At 37.9% G+C, this 19,967-nt stretch overlaps 1 protein-coding gene across 4 annotated transcripts; it reads right to left on the reverse strand.

The window, feature by feature from the left end:
* Positions 1 to 391: 391 nt before the first annotated feature.
* On the reverse strand, positions 392 to 19,781 carry ASB15 (ankyrin repeat and SOCS box containing 15). 4 transcript variants are annotated; one of them, XM_072861073.1, is made up of 11 exons: positions 19,362 to 19,781; positions 18,714 to 18,863; positions 9,937 to 10,078; positions 8,544 to 8,596; positions 8,317 to 8,448; positions 7,730 to 7,888; positions 5,403 to 5,648; positions 4,546 to 4,717; positions 3,596 to 4,166; positions 2,863 to 3,016; positions 392 to 1,372 (listed from the first exon to the last, which is right to left on the reverse strand). In XM_072861073.1, the coding sequence occupies exons 3-11, from the start codon at positions 10,050 to 10,052 to the stop codon at positions 1,200 to 1,202; spliced, it is 1,776 nt and encodes a 591-aa protein (XP_072717174.1). In that variant the 5' UTR covers positions 10,053 to 10,078; positions 18,714 to 18,863; positions 19,362 to 19,781; the 3' UTR covers positions 392 to 1,199. The 4 variants fall into 4 exon arrangements, with proteins under 4 accessions (XP_072717174.1, XP_072717155.1, XP_072717165.1 ...); XM_072861054.1 differs by having other exon boundaries at positions 18,714 to 19,781; XM_072861064.1 differs by having other exon boundaries at positions 9,937 to 10,105; positions 18,714 to 19,781.
* Positions 19,782 to 19,967: the final 186 nt, after the last annotated feature.

The following is a 19,967-nucleotide window of genomic DNA, read 5'->3' on the forward strand; positions in this document are numbered from 1 at the left end:
CAGTTTAGACCTCTGACTGAGGTGTTAATAACTTATATATCACAATGACACCCAGCAAATAAGGAGAAGTTCTGAAGAACAGGGAGAGCCAGCATAGGGAGCAGGGCAGAAGGATGCTTGAGCTGACCTTTGGTTTGTGTGAGTGTGTGTATGTGTGTGACAACCAGTGTATCTCTTAAATTACACGTTTAGCTGAACTCTGACTATGCACTATGTAATCCTGATATCCACCAACTGAAATATTTTCTTAGTTGAGGGGGTTTTGGATTCTCCCCCCCCCCCCGCCAAGATGGAAGGGATGGTAGAACAGCAAAGGGAGTTAACTGCAATCCACTTTTAATAGAGTAATTTAAATAATATTTAATCAGATATTTTTTCTCTAGACGTGCAGAAGCATACTGCCAAGTGCATCACAGCATGACTGAGGGTGGTGTTTAGTCTGGTTGAGAAGTGATCTGTCAAAACCCTGTAGGAACCACAATTAAAGTTATGACATTGCAACATTTCTCATCCAAGGGGATATGCCGCTCCCTTTCCTGGCTTGTTTGTCCATCAAAACCTACTCTTCCTTTAAAACAGCCTACTTAAAAGTCCCTCAAATTTTGCCAAGCCTTGAAACATACAGTACTGGCACACACAGCAGTCGTACCTGGGAGCAAACACTTTGCAAAAACAGCTAAAAAGAGTCTTTTAAGTGATTGGAGAATTTTATAATAGGACCATGATCTTCAAAGTACAAAATGACATTGTGCTACATTTCAGGCCAATTACATGACAGAGACGTGCATTTAGTGGTTTAACTTTCTTTGCCAAACTAAATTAGACATATATTTTTTTACAGATAAACTAACGCCACAAACTGAGAGCAGCAATTTATCACCTTCATTGGGAAGTCCATCATGAAAATTCTTCTTTTATCCTTTATTCATCTGAATTCCCATTTAGAGTGTACTGTTCTACATAATTATTATAGCGTCCTTATTCTGATTTTAACCTATATTTGGATAGCACAATGTTGTGTTAAAACATGAGCTTTAACATACTAGTTTTGAAGAAAAATTTGTTCCCACAAAAGAACTATTAACAACAAATATCAGAATGTTGTGAATGTATATGAGAGATCAAGCAGCTCTTTAGCTAGTAAAAAATAGTGAGGAAATGAGTCAAATTACAGATTGTACGCAGTTATTTTTTGAAAACTATTCTAAATGTATCCCTTTTCCATACAGATCATATTCTTTATATAGGATATAGTTCTTGAGAACTGGTGGAAGTGGAAACTTCTTCATGGATGACAGTTTCTGGAGACTCCTTAACCCCAAGAGTTTACGTATTTTCAGACGACACAGATGTTTCAGTGGGCGAGGATTATCTAAAAATAATAGTGAGAGAAAAATGGTGGAAAAATCAATGCCATTAACGATGATTGTAAGCCAGTTCACAAACTCAAAACATGCTCTAATAAAATTAGTATCAAAATCTATTATCTTAGAGCGTTACTGTTTTGCCACTTCTGAATAAAATACCATTCTTTTCACTTCAGAATTGTAATGATACACAATGTCGATATTAATCAAACTTCTTCTATCAGATATCTGCTTAACATTATTGTCTCACTTTTGGAAATATGCACACCGTACTCTGTCTCCAAAGCACCCATCTGAACACCTAAACCAGGACTTTATTTAGCATAATCAATGGTAACTGATGAACAATTTCTCCTTTCCCTAGCTGCACCTTTTAAAAATTGCATGTTGAGGCCAGCCATGGCACCTTCCATTTCTGCTGTATCAATAAGGCACCAGGACCAAACCTTACCATGCTTGGGCCTGCTGAGTCTTCTAAACAAATACTTCTTATCAGAATTTACGTCAGTCAAAGAGCTCAGTGTAATTTAGCCTTCCTGAACATAACAAAAACTTTCACCATACTTGAAATATCAGTAAAGACTACCAAATGATTTGGATGTTCCTGTGGCACAAACAAAAAGGAGTTTCTCTGCATGCCAATGTAAAATACTGAAGCAAAATTAAATACAGGGTACCAGTTTTAAACCTAAATATTTTGTTTCTTAACAGCTGATGTGAAATCAAATTCTATTTAAAATTAAAAAACAAAGTCAAATAAAATTAATTCATGCAAAGAGAACATTTAATACATTCCCCAACAGATTTTTTTAAGTTAAGGTGGGTGAAACCTATCTCTGGTGCCACCAATGGTGGAAGGTCCAGGCTAATGTCTAGAACTTCAAAAGTAAAGCATACATAAGAAATATTATTCAATTACAGTATTAGTAATGGCAACTCTAGATGTCTATCATGTAAATCGGAGTTAGGAAATTATGGTACACAGATTGTGATGGCACGCTCATTGTCACCACCTACCACCTTGAACATAATGGGATCTAAAACATGCTCTTATGATAATCCTTGAACGATTAATAAACTTCAGAGATCAAGGGAGCAAAAAGAAGGATGGAAATGTGAGCAATATTTCTCAATAAAAACAGTTGTGCTCCATAGCTGTGCTATGACTGGTGTCATATGGGTTAATAAGGAGTTTGAGAAGTGCCTCAGTGGTCTTGCTTAACTAAAAGGGCTTCCCACACAACAGTGGCATTCCTTATGAGGAATTCTCACCAGATGCAAGTTTGCCATACTGCAGTCTGATTAACTAATTTATGACCAGTGGCAATAGGTAAAGATCTGTCTCAATCTGAGGACTGGATGACAGGCACAACCTAGTTCTTAGCTAGTACACATTTGGACTGCTAAAACACTTTGGATAAATGTGACCTGACATAAGCAATTAAAGTCTCCTATAATAAATCATAACATCATTAACTGGAAGTTAGATATTTACCTAATATCTGACGTATCTCTGTCCATTCTTTCTGTGTTTCTAAGACAAACTTAATTTTTGTGCATAGAGGAACATAATCCATGTAATCTATAAAAACACGAACCACTTTTCCTGCTAAATGTTTCAACCAAGGAACAGCAATAAAGTCACAGAACTGAAAGGGAAAACACATCAAGTCATAATTTCAAAATCTGTGCAGAGGAATGCCAAAATAACACATTTTAAAGTAATTACACAAGATAATTTAAACAAAATATTAGCAATAACCTTTAACAGTCATAAATTGATGCCTAGGTACGTTACTTTAAAAGCCATTTTCTTCCATGCTTAATTTTTGTGATCCCTTAATTCATCTGAACAGGCCTGAAGGCCAATAATTACTATAACATTGCTATAATTTGTGGCACTGTTTTGTTCAACAGCGATCTCTCTTTGGAAACACATCTACTCCATTGGTTGGGATAAGAACAGAAATTCCAGAACCCTGCCTCACGATTTCTTAAAACGTCCTTCCTAAATCTCTAATATATGAACCCCAAACTAAAACCACTCTATGTACATAATTTTTTCTACCTCAGAGTAGAAAATTAAAAATGGCTGGTTTATTTTAGGGTGTTTTAAAAAAGGATTTTGCCAGTATGTTCATCTTAATTCTGTACAATAATCTGGAATGCTTAAAGCTGGCTAATGAAAAGAGCAAAGTGAAGAGAAGGAAGGAAGGTTATGTATTTACTGGATTATCCTTTATTACAGAAGAAGTCCACCCGGGGAGAATCTCTTCCTCTGGAGTTGACCACACAAACGAATTTCCAAAGATATCTTGATGCATACAGTCAAAACACATCTCCACATTATATCCGTGATTGAGCAACAGCCTCAGCATCACCTCATCATTCAAGGCATACTGAATGGCGCTGGGAAAATGTGTATCGTTAACCAGCATAAAGTAGCAATTGACGTTTGCTCCGTAAGATAGGAGCAGCCTTACAATTTCATGGTTGCCAGCTCTCACTGCCACAAGAAGACAGTTTAAAGGATCCTTGTTTGGATTTGCTCCTGCTTTGAGCAATATTTCAGTGCAAAGAATGTCATTGTTAGAAACAGCAAAATAAAGTGCGGTTTTCCTTTCATCATCGTAACTATTTGAAATGTGTTCAGCCAAGAGAGTATTGACATCAAAACCATTTTCAATGAGGAGCTCTAGACACTGTGAATTCTGGCCATCTGCTGCTGAGTGAACAGGGCTTAACCCACTTTTCTGGATTGCAGTTTGGGATGTGACTGGAATGAGATACTTCAGGGCCCTAAAAAACAGTGAATAGAACTAGTTAGCATCGCTTCCCTGCATGAAGAAAACAACCCTCATCCAGCTATATGCTAAATTACCAGCTAGACACTTTACAAAAGAAGATCAAAACACAAAAGCACCAGTTTTGAGCACTGTCAAATAGCACCTTGTGTTTAAGTTGTTTCAGTGGTTTTCACTTAGTTCCAAGGAGTATCTTTTGCATTTTGCTTTGTTTATGCTAAAAAACACTTAAAAGTTAATTCAAACTAATGTAACATAAGCACTTCTGAAATATAAATTATGTATACATTTGCAAGTTTACCACAGTCTTCTTCAATGTGCGCTTGTGCCACATTGTACCTTAAAGAAAATGTAAAGTCCAAGCTCATACTCACAGGTAATGCCCCTCATAAGCTGCTTTGTGTATGGGAAGCAGTCCTGCCTTACTAGGCACGTTGCCACTTCCTCCATATTCCAAAAGAAGGGCTATGCAGTCTGGATTACCTCCTCCAGCTGCTTCAAACAGTATCGATGCACCATCATCTGCTAAGGCCTGGACATCTCCACCTTGAAGGAGGATACAGAGTTTATAATTATATCCAAAGTGATCTGCAGATCATCATAAAAACAAGCCCAGAGTACTTTCCTCTTAATTTTCAAATGTATTTAAGTTAAACTTTACTAAAACAAGAAACAGTTATTGTGGAAAATTTAAAACTCAAAGGCAAAACAAGAGTTGTACAGATACAAGTTCAAATGCTCACCTGAGTAGGGTCTGCTTTGACTGTGTTATAACTGAGGATTTTCAAAATTCTGGCATATTTCAAAAATACTTCATTTCATTAATTAATACCAATATAATCCTGTACAAGGAAGGAAGGAAGGGAGGGAGGGAGGGAGGGAGAATGGAAGGAAGGAACAAAGGAAGGGAGGAAGGAGGGAGGGAGGGAGGCAGGAGAGTAAAGAGAAATAAAGAGGAGGAAGAAGGGCATGTATAGCAGTAAATCCCTCCTTGACTGAAATGGATTGGTATCAACTCTGCCATTTCTCTCACATGCATTATGGAAACATGTAAGCATCACTCCAGTCTAGCAGGAACACTCATAGATGCTTCCTTTCCTTCCAAGAAACCAAATCTTCTCATTCATCACTATTCTTTCTTTCCTTTTCCATGATCACCCTAAACACCTCAGCAACCAGGCAAGACGTATGACAGCGCAGAGGTGTGTTTCCCTTTTACCTGACTACATACCTTTATGAATAAGATGCTCCAGCACATCACAGTGACCATATTCAGCAGCAACACCTAATGGTGTTACTCCATATCCATCCTTAAGGTTCACATTTCCACCATTCTTCAGAAGAACAGCAACAATATCTTTGCGTCCCTGTTTTGCAGCTTCATGCATTGCTGACCAACGTTTTACACACGGCTGATGGATACTACAGTTGTGTTTAATCAGAGTGGATACCATTTCAAAAGAGCCCCTTCTTATAGCTTGAAGATATTTAAAAAAGGAAGAAAATAATACAATTACATTTTCAGGTATGTTGGCTTGAAAGTTAAAGACATCTAATAAGTTTAGAAAAGCTTTTCCTTGCATACTGATATGAGAAAATTAAAAAGATTTCTAGTCCTAGAAATCTGGGAATCCAATTTAGTGGTAAATAAATGGTAATGTCAGCTGCTCGGGAAATCAAGGTAAAACACCACAAGCTGGAAAACACGTCAGTTTGGAGCACGGAGGGCAAAATCAGCACCGCTTCGATTCTGAGAAACCAGAAGTAGGTGTATCACAAAGAAAAGCAACAATAAAAGTAACATAATATTCAAATATGGTCCTTACTTCTAAAGTTGGTGCAAACATTACAACGTCCCGAGAAAATTCCACTTGTGACTTTGTCACCTGGTAACTCTAATCCTGGTGTATACTCAGTGGCTGTTGTCAGCCAAAGTACAGTTGACATCTGTCTTACTTAAAGGCCACGTTCTGCCCTTTTGAGGTTCCAGGTTTGAAATTTTCATGGATAACTACACCTGCAAATTATTTACATATAAAATAGTGATCCTGAGTAAGAGTCTAATTTTACTTCTGAACTACCCTTTGGAATAGCAGATCTCTCCACTGACTGGTGGGGCAGCTGAAGGAGATCAGTGTCATAGGGTTAGCAAATTTAACTTCTGTGAATGTCCCGTTATACAAGTGAGAAGGTTTTTAAGAGGCAATACTCTTCATAATTATCCACAATTGCTTTGAAGTAGAGTATTACTAAATGTACTTGGAAGCAGAAATCATCCCACTAGATAGATACTTGTTCAGTATTTACCATTGTACTGAAGAGCCCTTTAATCCACAGCTTTAAAATTAAAAGGTGTAACTAAATCATAAGCATCATCTATTAAGTGTTAAGCACCTGATCTTCTATTTCACTGGGACTAAGATTGAAATGTATGATGCACAACAATATCTACATCCACATTTTCAGCGCTAAGTGATACAAAAACATAAAAAGCATCACATAAACAATACATAGCTGACAAACCTCATTTTCAGGAGTTTGTATAGAGAAATATTTAGGAAAATAAATTGGCATTATAAGGGGGAAAGACCCTTCTCATAAGGTCTATTTAACTCTTTGCAGGGTTCATTAAAAGCAAAGGCTGAAAATAGCTTAAAAGTTTCACAGACTTACAATTACTGAAAAGCTGAAACAATGCAAAGCAAGACATTGCAGAGGAACCCCGTAGAAATGCCTCAGGGCCTTAAAATGTTAATAAGGTAATCGCATCTTATGAAAGTTAACAAAAATTCAGAGGACTGAATATTTTAATACTGATAATTGTATTATATATTGTATTTTCTCATATTGTGCTAATTTCACAGACTGATTCTCTTCAGAAGAATGGAGATGTTTTGACATTGAACAGAAATCAGAAGCTAATATAGCTAAATTACTCATGTATAGTAAAGCTCATTTACATCTACCAATAGCATAAAATCTTCCAAAGGAATCAGCTTTCTTTAGATTGGGGTATTGCTTAGAAATGCAGTTGAAGCTTGTTTTCAGTGCAAGAGGGGAGGGAAATGAGATGGGAGATTTTGAAATTGAAAATACCTGCCTACTTCTGAAGAACCCATCCAATAAAACTAAAAAACTCCAATAACCTCCAGACCTCCAGAAAAAGTACATTCAAGTTAAAGCAACAGCTTATTCTCATACCATACTTGTACCTTAAAATGGTCAAATAGGACCAGGTTGGAAAAGGTCTTACAGCACCTGAAGACACTAAGAAGGTGCCTTGAACAAAAACATAAGTCCCATTTTCTTAGGAGCAGCTCAGCAATCACCTAAAGCATAAGGAACATCTTTTAAGAGCAGCTTAATGATCACCGAAAGTGTAATGAGTGCTGAACTGAATGTTGGGTACATTTCACTAAGTGCTGGGCATTTAGTTTAATCTAAAAAGATGACCAGCATCTAAACCACACAAGCCAACAGGAGTACTCGGGTGAGTACTTAGCGGAGGGGAAGTGCTGCCATTCACTTTGCTTAAACCCAGGGAGAGGAGGCAATTACCAATAAGAAGTGGAGTTTCTCCTTTGTCATTTGTGGTATTGGGCCAAACACCCTTTTCCAGTAATGTTCGTACATTTTCCACAAAGCCAGCTTTTGCTGCCAAAGTTAATGGTGTTTCTCCATCGCATGTTTTGTATTCCCACATTGTTTTATAAGATGCTGGAGATAAGAAAGTGAGAAAAGATAGAACAAAATTAAAGCACAAGGCTGTTAACACACATATACCAGAAATCCTTAAATGCTAAGTCTTCATGAAAATTACTTGTAATTATGTTTAACTTGACCTAACTAGTACTGCCAAGCACACTGAATACTGAACAGTAATTTTTGCTCTGTCTGTAGGTTTCTGAACAAAACGTTAAAAACGGTCCAAGTTCTTTGCTGGTGTAAATTGATGCAACTTTCCCAAAAAGAAAATTTGCCTGAATGTTTATACAACGTAAGCAAGATACTCCATGGAGGATTTGATCTTACTTTTTTTAGTAAACAGTTCTTGCCTGTTGTTGTGGATGGCTGTTTATTGTTCTATATTTCTTTGCCTGCTTCTTTGCTCCCCTTATCTTGTGAGATATTTTTACCTTACTCACCATCTAAAATGATTTCAAGTATTTGCTGAATTGGCTGAGCTGCAGCCTCATGCAATGGAAACCACCCTCTTTCATCAGCTTCATCCAAAGCATATTTCTGTTTCACAAGTTCCTGGAGCCCAAATACTTGACCTTAAAAAATCCAACAGATAAATGGGATGCAGTTGGAAAAACAATATACAGAAAGCTCATTTTGCAAAGGGACTATTTTATTTTGGGGTTTTTACCTTGCTTTATGGATGTTACAATTTTCCTATTTTCCTCACTAGGTGGTACAAAACTATCCAAAAAAGAGCAGAAAATAGAAAATATAAACAAAAAGTAGATGCATTATATTATTTATTCAATATTTTCCATTAGGTTTTCATATGAGCCAACTTTCCTTTGAATACATCAACCACAATCTTGATTAGCCTTGTGATCTCCTAAGTTACACTTGTTCTATGGACCTTCAGAGCATCCAAAGTTCTTGAGTTAGGTGCAATTCCTGCTGCGGGCTGACCTGATAAAATTCCTAATTCGGTAAAGAATTCTGATGTGGACTAAAAATCTGTATTTGCCCCACACTACAGAAATAAGTCCTTCAGATTCAGAAACCTTAGACAGCGAATGAGAAATTGATGGCATCAGAATGTCAATATTGACTAATGAAGGAGAGCTTGATGATATCAATGGTACCATTTTCCCTGAAAGAGAGTTGCAATGTTTTTAACAATATCATTTAAACCTCCATGACATGGAAGTTAAATGCTAGGGCCTGCTAGTTCCTTGAGATATTTTGGTGATAAAAGCATATTAAAACATAGATCAGATTTAATAAAAAAATAAAGCGGCCAAATAACAAGAGTACCCAGTGGCTCTGCTGAGAGCCTTCAGTGAAATGGGAGATTGCAGTCCTACAACAGGAGCCCCATGAGGGCCCAAACCTTCATGAGATCCCACAGGAAAGGAGGAAAGGTTAACAGTCCCTCAAGACTTACAGTCCTACATCTTTCCACTTTAGACAGGACAATCTATAAAATGTGTTTATGGGATTATTGCCGAAGAACTTCTATTAAGACAAAGTTTAGCTTTGTTTCACATGCACACTTTTCATAAGAAGGTAAATGACCTAAACAGCTAAGGAAAGTATTAGTTTAGCCAAGTGAATCTCATCTCCCTAAGCTCTCATCACCCCACGTAGCTCAGCTGAGCCCTACACTTCCCAATCATGGGAACCACTCTTAACCATAACATTAATGTCACGTATGAACCCTCGCTGGAACACCCCTGTGGGTTTTTTGTTGTTGTTGTTCTCATTTGGATTTTTCTTGCATGCATATGTATCTGAGTACACAGGGAAAGACTGGGACACTGTTACAATTGCAGACAGATAACTAACAAATCCAAATTTATTGCCTTTAAAGTTTAAGGTTTTAGAAATCTTTGAGAACAACAAAATCAACATTTCTATTTTGTTTACTCTTTTCAGTCATTGCTTCAGACAGTGCTTCACTGAAAAAGAGGTGTAATAGTCAAACTAAGAACTGTTTTAAGCATGATATAAGGCACTAAATATCAATGTCTCAAAACTCTGTTAAAATATGGCATGATCTCTAACACATATTGAATTGACAGTACCTGTCATTATAGCTGGAAGACACTGGTGGTTTGGCCCCATTTGATTCTTGAATGCTAAGCTGTATGGCATACTCAGTGAGCAGATCTTCAACCAAATCTTCTCTTTCGTCCATCATTTTTTATGGTGAGATATAATGATGAGCTATTTTGAAATACACACAAAAATATACTGCAAAGGATCATATCCTGCTTAAGGTATTTTTTATAATAAAATCAGGTGTTTCCATCAATTTATTTTAATTGAATAATGTTTTGGTGAGTTTATTCCTATTTAAAAATTATATAATTCCTGTTTAAAAACAGTGATAGAAAAGAAAACAACCCTGGAAACATTTAGTACTAGACATACCATTTAGGAAAAGTTCTTTTTATTGTCCACACACTATATTTGTCATCTACAGACAAATACTGGAAAATTTGTGAACCATAAAAAGAGACTTCTCCTCTTTAGAAAGCTGTGGTCATCAAGTCAGTACATATATGATTTCCATATAAGCATGAATAATGAACAGTGAACGAAGTTATCGCCTCATGAATGATTCCTAATCAAACAGGCATTCACAAAGAATTCATGAACATAAATGCAAACACATATACATTTAAAAATTATAGACACAAAAAAGAAAAACACTCAAATTGTTTGAGAATTATTTACAGAGAGGGTCTGCAGTTCAGAATGAAACACATGACCAGTTCTAAGGGTGATCACACATCGGACTTATTCAGGATTTAAACAAACAACAAATTATTTCAGAGAAGCTATGAACTAACTTGACTCCTTTGCATGGGGAAAGAGCATTTTTTCCCCACTTCCTTCACCCGATACAGCACTGGGAGCAAATATAAGATGGATCCACCAACTAGTGCCATTTGGACACAGGATTTCAGCATGAGAAATCTGACGGTGTGCCACTACAGTTTAGGTGGTGACACGTCATTCAGTTCTGAATTGAAAAAAAACTTTACTAGAAAAGTTTTCAGCTGTAACCTGTATTCACCTCTCCTCTCCTGGAGCTGAACCCAGCATGGATGGGTGGGATAAATAAGGGATTTGAGAGAGACGATACCAAATGCAAAACTTATTTTATGCTAATATAAGAATATATAAGATTTTGGACTTCATGGATAGGTAGTTGTACAACATTAGAATTGTCCTGTGTCATTAATTATCACTTTTAGTCATCATCAATATATTAAAAAAAAACCCTAAAACTCAAAACACTTGCAAATCTTGCTTTACTTTTACACTGCCAAGGCATGGTCTATAAAAGCAGACTAAAGACGTGAGTCTCTGTGCTGCTTCTGCAGTCACAAAGTTTAATGGACATTCACAGGAGTTCGGTACACAAGCCTGGGTGAGGTCAAGCTGTGCCAGTTACTGTTTTCAAGGCATGAGAATAGTTGGAAGGTTCAGTGGATCAGTAAGAGAGTATGTCAAACCTTTTAACTATAGTCACCAGCATATATTCAGTCTGCTCATATCACCAACTTTAACTGTGGCTTATGTTCACTATGCTTTTTGCTAGTGACATCACATCAACCAAACGCCTTGCTGGTAAATTATAATTGGAAGGTCAGGAATGTTGCTTTTTACAGCATCTTCCTGCAGGTTCTTAAAGTGTAAAAAGTGGTACTTATCTATCGTAAGAGTTATATAAGGAATAAAAACTTAAGTTAATATATGCATAACTGTACCTACCTAACTTTTTACAGGTGAGCTTTGGGTTTTGCCAGAATTTCTCTGTTTGATTCAATCTTAGTAGCCTAACATGTTTGGCCTTTTAATCAGACTGTGGACACCAGATGTTGAATTTTTTTTTTAAACAATTAAACTACTATTCCCACAGTTTATCCTGTAATTTACTGTATGTACCACATAGAACACTTGTCATTGTCAAAGTGTTGCACAAAAATTAAACAATTATACTAAGCATCTGTTGTATATTTCTCACAGAACGATCATTTTGGGGTGTCATAGTCATTTTACAAATAGAGAAGGAACATTGTAGAAATTATTTGGAGGCCATTTTTTGAAAATGATCTTCAAAGGAAAGTGCTAACCAGATTTCTTCTTAGACTAATTTCTGCATTGTTCCAGTAAATAGTAAGTCAATCAAAGTACCACCGACAATATTATAATCCCATCCACAAATACTTTACTACTTAGTATATTATGATAAAGCTTGCAAAACAAAATTAAATTAGTAAGGACTTAGAGTCAGATTGACTCAGAAGCTAAAGGTCTCCTGGATTCAGATTCCCACATAATGCAGATTCCCACCTCTTTCAGTATGTACTGGAACCATGGCCCAGGTTTTTATCCGCAAGGATGGACAATCTGAAGGAAAGTGGAAAAAAATCCCCACTTCAGTCCCATTTTCTTTGAAGGAAAAAATATACAACATTGGTCTTGGCTGCCACCTCTGACTGCAAAAAAACTTCCACAAACAATTAAAAAAAAAAATTTCCTGGACACATTTTCTTTTTTGGCTTAGAAGAATAGACCTTTATGCTGTTCATAACAGACAGTTTTTCTGAAGAGTTCTCTGTTCCTTCCTTTTGTGCATCTAATCAAGACTTCAGCATAACAGTCCAAAATCAGATTTCACACACAAGCTAGACTGACAAACTGGTCAGCACAACGCAGACACACGTACCAAAATCTTTCACATACTACCTAATGTTAAATCTGCTGCACATTATATTAATGCTCAGAAGTTCTGGAAGTTATGTTTTGGCATACTGTAGTTTAGGTAGAACTTCTCATGCAAAAAAAAAGGACTTCTGAAATGACTGAGAACATCGACTGACTGGCATCCTGTTGGACAGGATGGACAATACGAACTTCTCCGTAATTCTAAAAAGAAGGGCAACGAAGCTGGTGAAGGGTCTAGAGCAGAGTCTGATGAGGAGCAGCTGAGGGAACTGGGGTTGTTTAGTCTGGAGAAAAGGAGGCTGAGGGGAGAACTTATTGCTCTCTACAACTGCATGAAAGGAGGTTGTAGAGAGGCGGGGGTCGGTCTCTTCTCCCAGGTAACAAGTGATAGGACAAGAGGAAATGGCCTCAAGTTGCACCAGGGGAGGTTTAGACTGGATATTAGGAAATTTTACTTCACTGAAAGGGTTATCAAGCATTGGAACAGGCTGCCCAGGGAAGTGGTTGAGTCACCATCCCTGGAGGTATTTAAAAGACGTTTGGATGAGGTGCTTAGGGACATGGTGTAGTGGTGGTCTTGGTAGTGTTAGGTTTACGGTTGGACTCGATGATCTTGAAGGTCTTTTCCAACCTATATGATTCTGTAAAAAAAAATTCTAACGATGTTCTGAAACTCCTATGATCAAAACAAGCTTATGAAAGCCTATCAAGTTTGTTGCAGCAAAACCAAATTAATAAGATGTGGGGTTTTTTAAATCTAGTTTGCTTTATACAGAGAGGAAGGTATCCCATGTTAAACTTCCACGGTGTAATACAAACCACAGAAACTTCAAAAAGCTAAACAAAACAAAGCAGCTGACCATATTTTTTTCTAAATGCTGCCACAAGTTTCTTATTAACCAGAATGTAAAATTTTCCTCATCAGCAATAAGGCCATGAAACTAAGCCTCTCTTCCTCATCTCTTGTTGGCATTTGGTTGATAGGCAGGAGAATTCCGAGCCAAGGCGCGTTTATCTTCCCATTTTCATAAATACTTTTCGAATTTTGATGGCACCTTAAAGATTCCATCATTTAACCGACAAATATACACTGTTCTGAAGACTGACAAACCTTTTAGACAGCAGAGAAGAAAACCTCTCTTGGACTAGCAGTTTTAGAAGTGTATCTCAATAAAAATATCTACAATCTGTTCCTGCCATCAGCTAAAAGGAAAGTACATTTTAGAATAAATTAACACTTCACTGTCAAACGGGAGGTGCTCCTAATGAGACTAAACAGTTCAGTTACATAATATTATTAAGGAAAAATGTGTAATATTCATAATCTCGTTTCCCCTACAGCAGCTTAAAGGCAAACAGAAGCTACCCTCCCTTTCTTCCCACCTTTCCTTATGTTTTGAAAACCCTCCATTTGAAGACTTCATGCCATTGCTGAAGTTTTTGAAGCATCTTTTTTACGAATCATGCTCACCCTATCAGATCTGCACAGACGGAGCTTCACGCCCTCCAAGCCTTACTGAAGTTGCTGTCCTTAGAAGAATTGAGACTGAAAATTATTGTATTACAGCCCATCATATTATACTTATCCTAGACCCTGAACCAAAAAGATTCCTGGCGACTTATACAGGCCTTAGATTAGACCCTCACATTGCAAACTCTCCGGAAGAAGGCTGTTTTGGTATATTACAGTATCTTTATGAAGATGTTCACATACAGTTTAGTCCTGTGAGGTGATCAATACCCTCCAATGCCACTGATTCCAAGAAGAGTTAAGAGCACAGAGCATCTTGCAGGATAGTCATTTAGTAAGAAAATCCTTTTATTTTCAGAAAAATATATTGCCTTTCTCCCTCCTCTTTCTCTCCAAAAGATTAGAGGAAGGAATCAGTTTACAGGTCATCATAGAAACTGGTTTTCTTTCCTCTGGTCATATAACTTCCATATCCATTTGGTCAGCTACCTCCTGCTTTGCTGTATTCCCCAGACCAATTATGCCACAGGCAACATAAAGCTCTGCTTGAACACAGACTTAACCAGAAAGGTCTCAGATAAGCATTTCAAAATTGTTGTGTGTACTGTCTTCAAATTATCTTATCCCACAAAAATGAATAATATATTTTAAAATGAGAAAGTTAGTAAGGTAGCAAGTGACTGTGACATGGTAGAATAAGTATAAGGCAAACAGCTCACCAAAGCACAAGTGCTGGACACATTGCCAGGGGTCTATACGTGCTTCGAGAGCCTGATTTGCTATATCACTGCTGGTAATACACTGTGCTGAGGTGACAAGCTCCGACTGCAGCGTGGATGTTCCACTAGGATCACAGTGGAATATAACAGCATGGCTGGTACACTGAGCAGCAGCAGAGACATCCCTGCTACATTACGTGATGTGGCAATGAAAAGGCTAAAAAGCTCAGCAGCAAAATCTTCTTCCATTCACCTATGGAAGTTTCGCAATTATCAGACCCAGGCTCTAGATCACTAGAAACAATTGCAAACGCTTACTCTAAACAACCGTTACTTTTTGTATTCCCAAGAATATTTTCCTTAAATAACATTTTGAGTGGTCTGATATTTTTCTGATTTTTTTTCCCGTTTATGCCTGAAAAACTAGATATTACTTATTGCTATTTTCCTTAAAAAAGAAGAAAGTTTTGCTCTCTTAAATTAAGCTACTGTTTTTTCATTGAAAAAAACCTGAACTACTTGCTAATCACAGAAGTTGCATCTTTTCTTGGAAAGAAGTGTATCAAGCGTTCATCACTTCTAAACACATAGGTATAAAGTTAAAGTTATGTGAGTGTTAATGTTATTCTAATTTCTTATCCTTAAAATAAACTAGACAATCCCAGCTTTGCTCCCTATAAATAGAAGGCCCTTAGGCATGCAAAGAGGTTATTCATAGCAATAAAATAATTAATAGCAGTCTAAATTTAGATGCAGTCTATTAAATATTACAGTTTTAAACTACTTCTCTGTTAGTCTAATTGGCGAGCATACCATATATTCTCACCTTTTCAACCCATTATCTTGCCACTGTTACTCTGGGGCCTGCATTTTGAACAGCCAGGAACAGTGCCCTGCAAGCTGATGTGTCCTGTGATACTTCTAAAATTAAATACGCAGTTGCTAGATAAATTAAGGTCTGACCTTGTACAACTGTAACATAAGCAGACTCAACCCACAGGAAAGTATTACACATGACTTCTCTAAAATCCTGTCAAATGTAACACAAGGTCTGGACGGTATAATAAGATTATCTGTGCCCTCATTGGTTCAACAACTCTCATTAAGAAAATAAATTATTTGCCAACTTTGTCTCAAGGGCCACATTAACAAAATCTGGTAAGATATTTACATAAATTAAAACAAATCTGAGAAGGTTTAGCCTTGAACTGGTTGTAGATCCCACCATATTACATCACCAAAGATGAATATCTCTCTCAGGCCGGTATGATGCAAAGCTTTACAGATTCAATGACAGCCAATTATAGTACTTATTTTGACTAGATTTAGTAACTTGAAATTGGACAAAGAAGCAGGAGGCACAGCACCACAAACAGCAGTGATGCAAAAGTAGAATAACCTAAGAGTAACATCAAGAATAGCAGTACCCAGTAAGTTAAATCACAAGCATGGGATGAGAAAGAAGCTGGATTTTTTTTCCTCTTGCTAGACATACATATCACTGATGCAATACCTGTGTCTTCTTTTGGTCTTAACCAATTAGTTACTATCTTTACCAAAATTAACAGACAAAAAGGGAATGTAACAAATTGAAACAACAAACTTCCTGCTTATCTTTAATTGTTCTGATGAAATGAAATTGTACACTGTGAACTCTTCCGTGCCCCATGATTCACTTGCATTTATAGATCCATAAAACTGTAAGCTTAACTAAGGCACTACATGCAACTCATCTTTGGACGCAAAATCAAGAAAACCATTTAATGATGATAAATAATATTCATTGCAACTTCTTTTGCCAGGGTGACCTAAGTAAGTGTGGCGAGCCTCCAAAAAAAGTACAACAGAAGCAAACAGGGCTGAGACCCTGCTCTACTGTTGGCTAAGAGCTGATAAGCACAGAAATATATTCTTATATAATAAAAATATCTAAAATATATATTTATAATATACATAAAGAACACAAATTTTTAACTGCTTACCTTGAGTTCCTTCATTTCCTTTACATAACCAGGATATTATCAGAACTAGTACACATCCATATTACAAGCATGATATTGTTTTGCTTTTCAGACCTTTTTAATACTATTTTGCATTGCTATGTAAACAGTGTCTGATTCTGATCTTACATAGTTACTATTTATAAATACATCAGTCAATTATGTTCCATGCATGTCAAGCCAGAATAAATAAGACTCTTGCCCAGATACCAAATCACAAGGCAATCTGCAAGACTTCACAGTGAGATAAATTCATTGGCGAGACAAGAAAGGGAAGAGAAGTCACAGCGATAGCAAGGCCTTCGTTGGATGCCTACACACTGCATACTAACACATAGGATAATATTCCTAACAGAGTCCCCAGTGTTAAACAGATGATAAACTGTGGAATGGTATGTGGGTAGTTTGGGGGGGTTTTTTTGTTTGTTTTCAAAAATAGGTAATTATTGTATGCACTCTGATAATACTTCTTAGGTCTTGGAGTTGTTATATTTTAAAATAAATTATGTATTGAAACAGAGTTTGGCAATTTGGGGAACTTCCTACTGTATCACTTCTGGACTGATTTCATGAACTGTCTCACCAACATGGCTTACTGTTTTTTACTCTTTGTACTAGGATGTGGCAAGGGCACCTACATTCTTGGGTTGTCTGAACAGAAGGTTAGAACTACTGTTTCAATGATGCTAACTGAGCTAATTTGGCTAAAGAAGATTGCCAGGCACAGAACAACTTGTGCTGTGGTCAGTTAGTGTAATCAGGAGACAGATCATCTGGTTGGACCATCACAGAGAAGGGAAAAATACAGGGATGATCCAATAAAAAAGGCAGAAATTTTTAAAGAATGTCATTTTGATAGGAAAGAGAGATTCTCAATGCCTTGGAAAGAAACCCCAGGTCTCTCTAATGCAGTCTCAAAGAACACTCGGGAGTGGAGAAGCACAAACCCTGAATTCTGACATAAACTGTACTAATCACCTTGCTTTAGTTATAGAACAGAGGTAGCACGCGTCTTACTAGAAGACTGGCTTTCAGTGAGAACTCTACGGCATTCTGAAACTGGGTTTGTTGGGTTGCTTACCAGTTATGGAAAAGAGGAGCTTAAGAGCAGGCCAAAGGAATTATAAAGAAAAATTTGTCCAGAATAAATACAATATAAAGTTACAACACAATTATTATCAAATCTTACTCAGTGTGCAAAACTCACCCTTTAGATTAGCAGCTAGGTCATAAAGATAAGACTTAATACAAGGCCAACTGGACCTTCAAATCAACATCATGTTTACCTCCAATAATTTAAACTGTCTTTTTATTGCTCTTTTCTCCTATTCTATCTCAAGTCCCTTAACTGAGTTTTCTACTCTCCGTCATTATTTTACAGCTTTTTTTGCTTTATTAACTGGTCATATTAACTCAGAAATTACCTATTTGCCATACTCTATTACAGTGACCCTCATTTTTGATCCTGCAGCTAATTAGCTACTTTTAACACAATTTCTTGGTCAAACTAATTTCACAGCTAAAATTCATAGAAGTTATATGCATGCTTCTGCTTATTAAACAAATTCTAGAATACTTATGACTATTCCCTGAGGTAGAAAGTTATCAACCTCAGGAAGACTTGACTGATAAATACATGCACATACAACCCTTTAATATAATAATTTTGCTAAATATATACATATAAAATATTCTAATTATTTATGTGTTTGCATTATTTCTAAATTAGACCCTATTCCCAGGCATAAAAATGCTGTTACACACTGCATCAGTGATCAGTCGGAAAGTATTTATTTTTTACATATATGTTGCAGAAAGCTAGAATTCATGTACTAGAAACTTCTGAAAACCCTAAACACATTAAGTGTTTCATGAAAGAATGACAGAAGCTGGCACATATTCAAATCACATCTACTGCACCGAAATCTCACCTTGAGTGGACATAAACAGCTTTATTTCCAAGTACACATCACACAAAACTGCTCTCAGCAGCTGCCAAACATACTTCTGAAGCTTTAAGGCTTGACACAGCTGTTTGACTCATTAAAGGCAGCTTTGAAATCAACTCTGAAGCTTGGACTCTGCAAAACATTTTGGAAAATAAAACAAATCAATAACTACGAACCTAGAATAGTCCTGAGAACTCATTACTGGCAGTTAGTTATCACTTGGCAAAAATCAGTTGATTTCAAGTACTGTCACCAGCCATACAGAACTCATGAACCAAATGCATATTGCATCTTTACTAGAAACACGCTGAAAATCTAAATGCAACATACAGCACTTATGACTCCAGTGTGACACATTTCTAGTAACAAATCTTTCAACGGAGTATTCCTCATTTAGAAACTACTAAGTTCTGCAAATTGATCATAAGCTGTCTTTAACAATTTCATGTAGACAACTTCACTAATAGAAAACATATTTATTTTAAAAGGAGATATTCAAATATATGTGTCTTGTAAGTGCAGCAAAGCATGAACCGTGCTGTACTGCTAAAGCATACGGAGCCCATCCAAAAGCACTGGGCTCCAAGACTTGGGCTGCCTTCGGATCGGATACCACTCCTGAATACACACTGCGCATGGGCCGGCCTGTGATGGTTTCAGGAGCACGGATCTCAGAAAGCAGGCCTAGCAGCCTCTCCCCAGGCAGGGACAAGCCTCATAGGCGAGGCCAGGCCACCCCCCGCCAAGGCTAGGTAGCCCGGCGCCACACGGGCGGCGCCGCCGCCTCCCGTCCCTGCGGCTCCACAAGAAGGGCCTAGCCGCCTGCCCTCCACAGCGGCCGCCACACCACGCAGACAGAAGACTTTCTTCGCAGGGAGAGCCCCCGCCGAGCCGAGCCGGACCGGACCGGACCAGGCCAGGCCAGGCCAGGCCAGGCCAGGCTGAGCCGGGCCGGGCCAGGCCGAGCCGAGCCGAGCCAGAGCCACCCTCCCTCCCTAAGCACGCAGTGGCGGCGACCGCCAGGCTAGACCGGGCCTGGCCCAAGCGATCGCCCCCACCCGCCGCTAGGCGCATGCGCGCCACCCCACCGCCCTCAGCGCACGCGCACCGTCCCGCCGCCTTCGGACGGCGCATGCGCTGGGTGATACCGCCTGCCCTGGCGCATGCGCGTGTGCTACCGACCCGGCCCGCTTCGTTCTCTGCCCGCCGGGATGGGGAGCCGGTGCGGCTGCGGCG

Source organism: Ciconia boyciana, chromosome 1, assembly GCF_034638445.1.
Source record: "Ciconia boyciana chromosome 1, ASM3463844v1, whole genome shotgun sequence".
Taxonomy (NCBI): domain Eukaryota; kingdom Metazoa; phylum Chordata; class Aves; order Ciconiiformes; family Ciconiidae; genus Ciconia; species Ciconia boyciana.